This window comes from Microcaecilia unicolor, chromosome 1 (genome assembly GCF_901765095.1).
Source record: "Microcaecilia unicolor chromosome 1, aMicUni1.1, whole genome shotgun sequence".
Taxonomy (NCBI): domain Eukaryota; kingdom Metazoa; phylum Chordata; class Amphibia; order Gymnophiona; family Siphonopidae; genus Microcaecilia; species Microcaecilia unicolor.
In genome coordinates, this window is record NC_044031.1 from 239,206,475 (window position 1) to 239,219,156 (window position 12,682).

A 12,682-nucleotide genomic window follows, 5' to 3' on the forward strand; every position below is an offset into this window, starting at 1 on the left:
TTATAAAAAAAAATTACCTGCTGGGGAGGTGCCGCAGTCCCGTCCCCAGCCATTGATCTGGCATTTGAAGTTTTCTTCTGTAGCGGTGGCAGCAGCAGTGGGCAACGATTCGAATAGCCTGCTCACATCAACCCCCGAGTCTTCTCTCTGACGTAACTTTCCACGTCCCAACAGGCAGGAAGCATCAGAGAAAGGGCTTGGGGTGGTGCAAGCAAGGCTATGTGAATTGATGCCCGGGGGGTGTGTGGTGTGTGTGGTGTGTGCAGGGCCGGTCTTAGGCAGAGGCGACCAAGATGGCCGCATAGGGCCCCGCGCTTAAGGGGGCCCCGCACAGCGCGCCTCAACTCTGCCTCTCTGAGCTCCGCTCGCTCGGACCGCATCATCATGATCCCGCGCTCGCCTCCAGACCGCATCATCATGATCGCTCCGCTCCCGCCACCGGTGCCCCCCCCCCCCCCCCCGCTGAGCCCGCCGTCAGCTCCCGCCTCCCAGTCCCAGGACAACGACTGTTGCAGCGACGGCACGGCCCCAACAGACAGTTGCAGGCACGACGGCTCACCCCAGCTTTTCCCTTCCACCTTCCCGCTCAATGTCCCGCCTCCTTCTGATGAGGTATTTCCTGTTTCCGCAAGGGCAGGTGGGAGTCATTGAGCGGGAAGGGAAAAGGAGCTGCAGCGTGGTCGGAAGTGAGCCATCGCCTGGTGCCAGTGCGAATGCGACTTAAAAAATAAAGAAACTTATGATTTATGCTTGTGACGGCAACTTCATCACTCAGGTAGAACAAACGATTAACCTTTCTGTAACAGAACTATGCTGCCGTGCTTTTCCCAGTAAGCCATTTTAATTTTCAGGTTAATATAATCAGTTGTAAGGACTCTATTACAGAAGATCAAAGCTTGTGCATGATGTTTTTTTAGCTTAATATGACAAGTGCTCAATTTCTTGGAGTCTAGAAAGGGTTATATGCAATTTTATCTGTGTTTTGATGCTTCACAGTCTTCTGTTTGATGGCATACAGTTTGCTTTTATATGTTACTGTAAATGACTTCTTGAAGCACTTAGTAGAGGTAGAGCATTAGAAAGCAAATAGAAGGTTGCAAAGAAATTGACTATTACACAGCAGGTGGTCTCACAAACAACCTAGTTACCCAATACAAATAATTTACTAGGGATTCTCCTGTCACTTCATCAGTCACACTTAAAATTTTCTAAAAATGGAATAATCTTTTCAATGGGGTGGAGCTGGGGGGGGGCGGAGCTAGGATAGGGCCCCACCAAATTGGTCTGCACAGGGCCCCGCACTTGCTAAGACCGGCCCTGGGTGTGTGTGGTGTGTGTGTGTGGGGGAGAGGATTCCAGGGAAAAAATCAGGACACCGTGTAGGAGAAAGGGGACAGGGAACAGGAGAAGTAACGCATGCATAAAGAGAGAAGCACAGAAAATATAAAAATATCCACTCTTGAGGGCACGAACCAAATAAGAGAGCACACTGAAATAGAAGGAGAATGAAACCAGAAAGAATGAAGACCCAGAGGTGGAAATAAGAGGAGACAGGGAACAAGCAAAGAAGAGGACAGAAATCAAAATATAGACCCCTGAATGTTTGAATTTTGGCAAGATAAGGGGCTCTCAGAGGTAAAGAAAACAGCTTTCATCTTTCCTTCTCATTCATCCTTAAAAAAACTGATGATGTGCACTGACCATTTTTGTGACTTGTAAGTATGTTGCGACATGAAAAAGGTTGAAAATCACCGGTGTAGATTATAAAATACTATAAATTTACACAACTGCATGAGAAATATTGGCACATTTACATATGCCCTAGGGTTGGTGTGCCATATATACTCGAGTATAAGATGAGATTTGCGCACCCAAAAAAAGCCCCAAAATTGGTGTCTTGGCTTATAGTAGAGTCAGAAGAAATTTCTGTGCTCCCCTTCCCCCGTGGTGACCAGCACTTTTCTCAACCCCCCCCCCCCCCCCCCCCCCCACACACACACGCACGATGACCAGCATGTCTTACCTCTCATTTCTGGCTGTTGCTGTCGCCATTAACAAGGAAGTGAAAGCAAGCTGGGCCAATGTAGAGCTTTGGGCATTCATGTATGCTCAAGGCCTCCCTGTTCCCACCCTCTCAGAGGTTCTGAGAAGGCAGGAGCCCTGAGGTCTTGTCCAGCTTGCTTTCATTTCTGTGTCATCAGCAGCAGCCAAGAGCACATGGTAAGAAATACTGGTCACTGTGGGAGGGGAAAGCAAGAGTGAAGTCCTGGTCACATTGAGGGGGGGGGGGGGGGGGTTGGAGAGAGAGAAAAGTGGCAGTCACTGGCAGATTTGGGGGGGGGGGGGGAGCAAAAATGCCTGGAGCAGCTTTCAAGAAGTAAATCCAACATAACTAGTCTCAATACTGCAAACATTTTCAAATTTGACTGGTGCAAATGATCTGTGCCCACTTTAGATTATAAAGAGTATGAAGGAGGAGCTTTTAGATAACAAATGGTGAGTTGTGGAGCACACAGTTCAGGCTGAGATCACAGCAATTGTTTCATCACTGCAGCACAACAGTGATTTATAAAATTGTACCTACCCTAAAGGACAGCTCCAAATTTTCTCCACCCCATACTTCCATTCCCATGTCATACGTTCCCAGGTATTCAAAATATCTCTTACTGACAGCAAACAGCCCTCCAGCCATGGTGGGGGATCTGAGAACGAAGAAAATACACATAGAATGAAGTGGTTTATATCATTTTCACCCCCTATTTCACAATGTTGATCATGACTATAATATAGGTTATGTTGCCAGCAGTGATTTGGGGGGGTTTAAAAATATACAGCACTGAAATAAATGTGTACAAAAAGTCTGTATTTTCAGGACAGCATGCCTGGTGGGGGCACTGCCTCAAAGTTTTAAAGTGACAGTGCATTATGGCAGTGTCCACACCGGGATGACGTCATCCACATGTGAAATATTGCCTGCTTGTCCTCGGAGAAAACACAAATATATTCATAATAAAATATCTGAACAAAATTACAAAATTAAAAAAAAACAATATATAATGAAAAGTTAATTGTTATGAAATGATGGCAGTGCATGGGGTGGTGGGCAAGTCTGCTTCTGTCACCTGATTGGATCAATTCTGGATTTCCGCCTTTGCCGCTCACGCTCAGGTACAGAATGCCATTGAAACGTCAGCCTCCAGTCAAAGCCTCCTATCATGGGCTCTCCTGTTTGCATGTAGTACTCAAATGAATTCCAGTCAATGGTATCAATAACAGGACACACTATAGCCGTCTCATTCTCACCAATCCTGCAGTGACAGACAGAATACCAAAAAATAACATATCTCATAAGGGCCATGGTTTCAGAAAGCAAAGCTCATTTCAAAAACCAAAGATGGTGAAGGTGATGGTAGGAGATTGAGCTCTTTCTAAAAGTAAAGCACCACCTCTGGGCAGGGTAACAGCCGATCGAGACCCCTGCTTTTTTTTTTTCATTTATTATATACTAGTAAAAAAGGCCCGTTTCTGGAACGAATGAAACGGGCGCTAGCAAGGTTTTCCTGGAGTGTGTATGTTTGAGAGAGAGAGCCAGAGTGAATGTGCGGGTGTGTGACAGAGTGAGACTGTCTGTGTGACAGTGTGTGTGTGAGAATGAGTGTGTGTGACAGGGCCCCCTCCCCTGTTCCTAATACCCCTCACCCCGTTCCCTCCCCTCCTTTTCCTCCTCCTTCCCACACTTTGGGATCCTTAAGGCTTTCAAAAGTCTATGTACCCCCGTGGCCCTAACGCCCAGTATCCGGATACCCCACCGCTTTCCTTCTCACCCCTCCCCCAAGATGTAATACTTTCACGTCCTTCATTTTTTTAAAAAAGTGTCCTATCTACCCTGTGTACAAATGCCTGGCATTCAGATTGTGTTCCTCTCGTAAATTTTCATTTCTTTCATTCATTCAGAACTTGCCCCCCCCCCCCCCCCGAACACTTTTGGTTCCTTCAGTCTTTTAAACTCTCCTATGTACCCTGTGTGCTAATGGCCAGCAATGAGATTGTTTTCCTGTCCCAAATTTGCATGTCTTTCAGTCATTCACAACTCCCCCCCCCCCCCCTTCTCCTGTGTCCTAATGGCAAGCATTCAGATTGTTTTCCTTTCCCAAATGTTCATGTCTTTCAGTCGTTCAGAACTCCCCCCATTTAACACTTTCGGTTCCTTCAGTCTTTTAAAACTCTCCTATCAACCCTGTGTCCTAATGGCCAGCACTCAGATTGTTTTGCTTCGCCAAATTGTCTGTCACTGATGTCACTGAGGTCAGTGCGTGCCTGCCTAGCAGACCACTTCCGGCAGGCACGGTCCCATGCACATCCTGTTGGAGGTAAGAATTATTATATAGGATGTTTTTAAACCAACTTATATTGGCCATAAATCACTTTGACTTGTTTGTAAGAGAAGCAATATATCAAATGTGTGTTAATCAACAGTAGACAGCTCATTCCAGCTTGCTATACACGGCTCTGCCAAAGTCATCCTATTCCAAGCCCAAACTTCCAGTTCTTTGTGCCAAGCAGCGTCTTTGTGATCAGGGCCGTGCCGACACGGTAAGCGAGGTAAGCAACGCAGGGGGGCGCCGACCTCTAAAGGGCGCCACTCACTTGCAAAATCTTTTACCTGAAGTTGTGATTCTCCTCTCTCCCCTGCCCTTCCCGCATCAGGAAGTGAAGGTAGCCCAGCAGTGCTGAGACAGACACGCTGCTCTGCTAAAGCTGCTTCAAAGAGTACAACCAGCAGCTATTTATGACTTTGGTGTGTGAACGACTTTCATTCAGGGTGAGCTGGAACAACATTCAAATTAAAGAGAACAGGTTTGGAGGCAGGTGTGCAAGTGAGACTGGGGAGAAATAAAAAATAAATAGTGTAATTGTTATCTGTAAGTGGTTCAAAGTTTTTTGTTTTTTGAGCATGTACACTGAGAGGAGGGCATGACTGCAATGATGTGTACATAATTATCATAGCTACACCTAAAATCCATTTAATTGGCTGAGGTTCAAAGAGGAAGTTTAGCTGACGTATAGTGTAGAATAGCTGGTAAGTAAAAATCTGATTGCTTTTTTGTGCGTTTGTTTTTATATAAAACATTCCGCTTGGATAGGGAGAGTTTGTGATATTTGAAAATACATTTTGCTTTAATGAAATTGCTAAACTTTAGAGTCAGAGACTTATCAATGAGAGATACATACAGTGGAAAGGAAGCCCTGGAAACAGTTAAGAGGACAGATACCAGCAACAGAATCAGATACTGGGCCAGCATGATCAGAAAAAGAGAGTCACCAGCCAACAAAGGTAGAAAAAAATTGTTTTATTTTCATTTTAGTGTTTGGAATATGTCCACTTTGAGAATTTACATCTGCTATCTTATTTTGCAATGTATAGCAGTCTCCAAGAGACTGGGCTCCCAGTGAGCCAGGGAGGTCAGACTGTGTAAATGAGATGAAGAGACCCCCCCCCCCCCCCCACTGTAACAAAGACAGGAACATGCATAATCAAAGCTTAGGTCTCTGCAGTTACAAGGGCTGGCCATTCCTAATTATGCTAATAGTTTTTAATAGGCTAAGTCCCACTGAAAAGCCTCTTTATAAAGGCAGTGCTTTCTCTGGAGAGCAGTGTTAAGAAACAGCAGGAATTGTGTTTATTTTTTTAAACTGCTTTCCTGTGTAAGCTAATTTACAGTTTTCTAGTATATGCTTGACATTGAAGGGTGTGGTAGATCCTTTTGTCAGGTCTGGCTGGGCCTGTAGTTTTCAGTCTAAAGGAAAGACAGGTAGCAATGGAGAAACATCTAATGAAGAAGCGAGACGGGGAGGGGGGGGGGGGACGACGACCAACTGATAGTCTGCAGGGGGGCACCAGAGACCCTTGGCACGGCCCTGTTTGTGATGGTTGCCAATGTTCAACATGTACCAAGCTGAGACGAGCTCACTTCAGGCTATATTCAATAAGGATCTTTAGCTATTATCACAGAAGGGAAAAGTCCATTTTCAGCCACACCATTTTGAACGTGATACAGTCTGGACCCAAATTTCAAAAGGTCTCTTTTATTAAAGTATGCCAAAATTTTGCAGTTACCTCATAATGGTAGCAAAAACATGATGCAAACAAGAACTACAAAACCCTCTGTCTCATCTTCCCATACAGTTAAAGCAAATATATTTACCACATGTTAACTGCACTATAGATAACGCAAATGCAATTTACACTTATCGAGGGGGCATTCACGGCTCAGCATTACCTGCTCCACCAACAGTGCAGTAAGTACCGTACATGAACTGCACCATGCAGCTCATGGCAATGTTATTACCCACTCCCTGCATCATTGCATGCTATGTAGTTAAAGTGGGAATTAGGGACACTGTCAAGCCCCTGCACAAATTCAAAAGGGCTCTAAGGGGGTAAATCTATAAATAAGGCACTAATAAAAACAAACGGCATATACAGGCATAAATGCCAAAAATCTGAGTAAAGACTATTCTGTAAATACAAACGTATCTCATGTAACTATATATTTGACAGGTAAGCTCTGCTCTGGCATTTAGGCACAAGCACTTACACCAGCTCTATGTCTGGTTTAAGTGTTTGCACTTAAATGGAGCAGAGGAGAAGCCTAGTGGTTTGTGTAGAAGCTTTGATCCCAGCGTCCTGGCTTTGAGCCCCACTGCAGCTCCTTGTGACCTTGGACAAGTCCCTTAATCCTCCATTGCCTCAGGTACAAAAACCAAGATTGTGAGCTCTCTAGGGACATAAAGTACCTGCTTATAATGTGCGATTGTTCTCTACCTTGAATTTGATGGTTAAGCGGATTATAAATGCCTAAATTAAATAATAGGTGCAGATTTCACCTATACTAGGTGCCTACTTTCCTTCATAGAACAGGTGCCTATACATAGATGCACTGTTACAGAACTACCCCTTAAGTTTCACAAGGTAAAAGGCCGGTGCACTATTTCCCATCACACCACAATCCTAACTTCTTCATTTTATCTCTCAGAGAAGAAAATAATTCCACCTGTGCCAAAAATTCTTTACTTAATACTAGACAGCTCACTGTAGGGATAATGCATTAGAATGCATCAAAATAGGATCGAAGTTATTGCTTACTTCACCCTCGCTTGGTACTTGCAGAAGCCTCATTGTATTGTACCTTTCCAGAAGCGGCTCCAGCCAACCAGAAACACACTCACAGTGACAGTCCAGGAACGTGAGGACTTCACCTGTGGCGAACGTGGCTCCAATTAAGCGAGCACGGACCAATCCTTCTCGCTTGTTGGTTCGTATTAAACGGACTCTTTCCAAAGGGCTTATGTATACTTCAAGCTGATTCTTTAAATACACTGCAATTAGAAACAAGCAAACATTTTAACATGATCGGAGAACTCAGATTCTGTACTCTTCCCCCTCCCCCCCCCCAAATAAAATTTACATTACATTAGTTCCAATCTACTGTACCTTTATCACTGTAATCATCTACTAGTATAATTTCCTTTAAAAGTACTGCAGGAGAAGTCTCTAGAACACTGTGTATTGTCCGCAGCAATGTTGACCATGCTTCATTGTAAAAGGCAATTACCACTGAAGTCGTGGGAAGCTTTCTGTAGTTGAAAGTTTTAGTTCCACATCTAAAACATTAAAAAATTATTTAATTAATATTTAAATAAGAAAACAAACACACAATTGTATTGTGGCAAAGAAGTTAATCTAATCCACTCTGGAATAAAATTTTATCCTGATATGCAGCCCATGAGCAGGTATCAGCATCATTTATTTTTATATCGATTGTCCTGGATTTTTTGCAAGTTTATCATTACTTTTATGCTTATGTTTTTATGAATTGACTGTACTTCTGTTTGCTTTGTACACTGCTTTCAATGGCCTATTTGATTGGTGTCACAATATAGAGAATGTTTGAATACATAAATGTGGACCAAGAGTTTGGATTTTTTTTTCCAGACTATAAACAAATTAAGATCAGTTTTGTCTAGAAAATCAGATGCAGCCTTCCAGCTAACTTCAACTTATATAGAGTTACCAGATATTGACAATTTTAATATAGGACCAGCTGTAAGTGATGCCTCCTGACTCTTGCCTCCTCCTGCAACTTAATTAGTTGTCAAAGCAAACACCTGACCAATAAACTATGGAAGAACGGAGAACAGCAGCACATGATATGGTGAGAACATGCTTTTATGTGGCTGCTCAAGCTCTTTCCTCAGCACCATCTTCTATCAGAGCCAGCAGCAGTGATGACTGGTGAAGGCCACCAGCATTAGGATGCTGGAGAAACATGGAGACCCAATTGTAGAAAGGGAAAGAGAAAGGAAGGAGATGCTCCTGCCCCTGCTGTGCTCAGACTACACTGTGCCACTGTGCCTGCTGTGCCATTTTGAACCTGGTACCCAACTGGGGATCACTTCTATCCAGGACACTCCTAGCCACCAGGGGATAGAAGAAGTAGGCCTGGGGGTGGGGGGTCTTCGGGAGGAGGAGTTGTGTTCAAGGGAACATTCTCTGGAGAGTCTGGGAAGAGGAACATCCTTTTTACATGTGGCAGCCCCTTCAAGAAGATGCCACCCAGGAGCATTGGCCGCAGGTTATCAGCCCTATATAGTCTCCCAGGCAGTAAGAATAATGCAGCATGCAAGGTTAATTGTAAGCTGCATTATTCGTGTACCACTGGAGTCACTAACCTGCAATACTAAAATACCACAGGTTAGTGACTCCCGTGTAAGCTAAGGTACAGTAAAAGGCCAAGTTTTAATGCACCTTAACCATCACCAACCTAAACAGAAAAAAAATCCAGCATTATTCCCTTAAGGCATTTTAGTAACATCCTCTCTTAGGACCCTACATTGACTGCTCTTAAAATTTACAATGGTTGAGTGCATATACTTATGCTCCCAGTTTCCGTAGGCTCCTAAGTTGGGTGGCAATGGGGGCAAATTTAGGGCAAGAGAAAAGTTAGTGGTGTAGCACTGATTTTCAGCATGTGGACGGCATGTCTTTAACAGTGAGCTTATATTTAGGCATCTAGAAAGCACTTGTGGCGTTTATTGTATAAAGGAAATCAGACAGCTATTATAACAGGTAAAATGCATGCTTATAATTTAGGTGCCAGCCACAGAGCTGACATGCTCACATCCAAGTTACTAAATTGCATGTAAAGTCTCGTATTATCATCGTAACTATAGACCCTCCCGCACATTGCCCATAAGTATGCCCACCTTCAACCAGGTGCCATTGCATTTAGCACGTATATGCCAGGATTCAAGCCATTTACATGCATGTTTTGATGCCTAAATGAATTTTTATAGAATTACCCACTAGATCAGAGGTTCTCAATCCAGTCCTCAGGACACATCTAGCCAGTCAGGTTTCTCAGGATACCAACAATGAATATGCATGAAATTGATCTGCATACAATGGAGGTTGTGCAGGCAGATCTCTCTATTCATTGCGGATATCCTGAAAACCTGACTGGCTCAGTGTGTCCAGAGGATTGGGTTGAGAACTTCTGCCCAATCTACTTAAAATTAAATTCTTAACTTAGGAAAATGCATGGCAAGCCTAAATTTACAAGCATAACCTTTAGGATCCTAAATTTAGACAAATTTTTAGTTGAAAACTTAGGTTGAAAATAGGGAAGAAAACTAGGAGCCTTTTTACTAAGCTATGGTAAAAAGGGTCCTGTACTAGCGGCAGGTGCAGTTTCTGCTGCACGCCGAGGCAACCTTTTCCCACAGTGGGTAAAAAAGGCCGAAAAAAAAAGACATGGCCATGCGGTAACATTTTACTTACCACATGGACATGCAGGGAAGAGCATTTAATGCCACCCACCCACTGAGGTGGCAATAAGGGCTCCTGCAAAACCGGGTAGCATGTGGCGCTTCCCGTTACTGCTGGGTAACTGCTGCACTAGAAAATAGGGGCCTATTTTCCTAAGTGCAGGAAATGGCGTGCACTGGGGCTGGAATCAACGCCGGCAATACAGATTGGCACGTGGTAAGCCCATGTTGGGCTTACCGCCGTTCTGTAAAAGGGCCCCTTAGGAACTACATTTAAGTTCCAAGTTTTATGTGCTCAGCCTGTTTTTGAATATTGGCCTCAGTGCTTTTATAAATGCAAGAAAATATCAGTTGGCACCATCAGGTTAAATACGTATTGCTTAAAAATACATCATTGCCCCTTATTTCACCCCTTACTGTATATACTCATTAAGGGCTCTTCAGCTTGGAGAAGAGATAGCTGAGGGGAGATATGATAGAGGTCTATAAAATACTGAGAGGAGAGGAACAGGTAGAAATGAATTGCTTGTTTACTCTTTCCAAAGATACTAGGGCTGGAGGCACGCAATGAAGCTACTAAGTAGCAAATTTAAAACAAACCAGAGAAAATATTTCTTCACTCAAAGTGTAATTAAACTCTGGAGTTCATTGCCAGAGAATGTGGTAAAAGCAGTTACCTAAGCAGGGTTTTAAAAAGGTTTGGATATTTTCCTAAAACAAAAATGCCTAAGTTATTATTAAGATGGACTTGGGAAAATCCACTGGTATTTCTAGGATAACCACCACAAAATGTGTTTTACCGTTTTAGGATCTTGCCAGGTACTTATGACCTGGATTGGACACTGTTGGAAACAGGGTACTGGGCTTGATACACCTTTGGCCTGTCTCACTATGGCAACGCTTATGTTCTTATAAGAAATCTTTGCTTTAAAATGCATTAAATAAAGCAGGGCCGTCTTAAGTATGGGTAGCTCCCTATAGCGCCAAGAAAATGAATCTCTCACCCCCCCCCCCCCCCCTCAGTGGCACGATCCGTAATCTCTCCCTCAAGCAGCCAGAATTCGCCCCCCCCCCCCCCCCCAGCATAGACCTTTGAACCTCTCTTCAATAGAGCAGCAGGAGTACACTGGTATATCTAGGCTGCCTGCAGTCTTCTCTGGAGTGCGCCCGCTGATTTATCCCTCCTCTCTTATGTGGAAACAGCAAGTTGAATCAGAGAGGGCGGGACTTTGTTCCTTTTATCTTGCTGCACCATATCCCTGGAATAGACTTCCCGAGTTGGTACGTCAAGCTCCATCTGCGGCTGTCTTCAAATCTAGGCTAAAAGCACACCTTTTTTATGCTGCTTTTAACCCTTAAACCTTACTCAACTTATTCAGTACCCATGTTTTATCATTCCCACCTTAGTAATTCCCTTATCCCTTATTTGTCCTGTTTGTCTGTCCTAATTAGATTGTAAGCTCTGTCGGGCAGCGACTGTCTCTCTTCATGTCCAGTGCACAGCGCTGCATACGTCTAGTAGCACTATAGAAATGATAAGTATTAGTAGTAGTAACTGGCTGCATATTGGAGCTAACTAGTGTGGCTGAGAGCCAGAGCTAGATGGTGTAGCAGAATATGGCTGTTTGAACCATTGTGCACTATTGATGACAAGCTGCAGTGGGACTTGAACCAGCAACCTCTGTGCGCTCTCAAAATATCACCAACTGTCCAATACAATTGTTATGGTATAAGCCATTCATCAGAATTAAATGTGTAGCATGATGTTGTGTTGGATCAGATACATATATATACACCAATATATTTGCGCAGCTTTTAAAAATACACTGCAGCAGAACTGGCTTTCATTCCAAAAGCCCTCTTCCCTCTCCCTTTGGGGAATATTTAAAAGACAAAGGTACTGCTGCAGTTGCAGGGACCTCACCTTGCCTTTTCTCATTCCTTAAACAAAAGACTTAAGACTGCTTTAAAGTTTTAAATTGACTCTATTCCTCTGATCAACACAACAAAGATTGGACCTAACCAGAGGAGGCAAGGAGACAGGCAGGGAAAGCTGTGAAATCCAACTTAAAGACAAAGGGCACCTGCTGGCTGCCCCAGACAAATCTTATCTATCACAGAGAATCAAGCAGGAAACCCTGTACATCAAAAGACCATATGCCAGCAAAATCCAGACAGCAAGTCTCGTGATGTCATAAGACATGAGACCAAAACTCAGGGGTCGTGTGCAAACATGAGACCAGGACTCAGGGGTCGTGTGCAAAAAACCAGGAAGCCAGCAACCAGATGCACATGGCCTGCTTCCCTGCAAAATAAGAGTATAAAAGGACAAGCTGTTTCCCCAAGAAGCAGACTCTCTCTTCTCTCTTCAAGACTCTCCCTCCAGGAGATTCTCTCTTCAGCACCAATCCAGATGCTTTGCTCCTGATCTGCAGTCCATCTGCCTCATGGCTCTTCAATGGACCACAAAATGCTTTTGCAACAGACTGCTTTGTAAGTTATAACTTTTGATCTAGACCTGCTACTCTACTTTACCTTACTTAAGCACAGATTATCTGTAAAGATCTCTTAAAACCTACCTCTCGTGTGCAATTGTACATTAAATCAACCTTTTTGAAGCTAAAAATACGGTCTCTTTGTGTTCTGAGTATATGGTATCTTTTATATATACTTAATTTATTTAATTTATTGCAATTATCACCTTTGGTGATTGGTGGAGACATTAATATCCTAAAACTTATAAATACAGCACCAGGGACTTCCGGTGATGGAGTGAGAGGAGAGGACGTGTTTTTCTCTCTCTCTAGGCACCCTCCCCCAGCAGCACTAAAACGGCACCTAAAATAAGCGAAAC

The 12,682-nt window shown here is 43.7% G+C and overlaps 1 protein-coding gene across 1 annotated transcript in view; it reads right to left on the reverse strand.

Annotated features, from left to right (window-relative positions):
- The window catches only part of GALNT4 (polypeptide N-acetylgalactosaminyltransferase 4), a 182,039-nt gene that overhangs the window by 73,566 nt on the left and 95,791 nt on the right, over nt 1-12,682 (reverse strand). Inside the window, exons 3-6 of the mRNA XM_030204970.1 lie at nt 7,496-7,665; nt 7,191-7,380; nt 3,123-3,308; nt 2,585-2,702 (exon numbers count right to left, since the gene is read on the reverse strand). Coding sequence (XP_030060830.1) covers nt 2,585-2,702; nt 3,123-3,308; nt 7,191-7,380; nt 7,496-7,665 — 664 coding nt within the window. The remainder of the gene's footprint in view (nt 1-2,584; nt 2,703-3,122; nt 3,309-7,190; nt 7,381-7,495; nt 7,666-12,682) is intronic.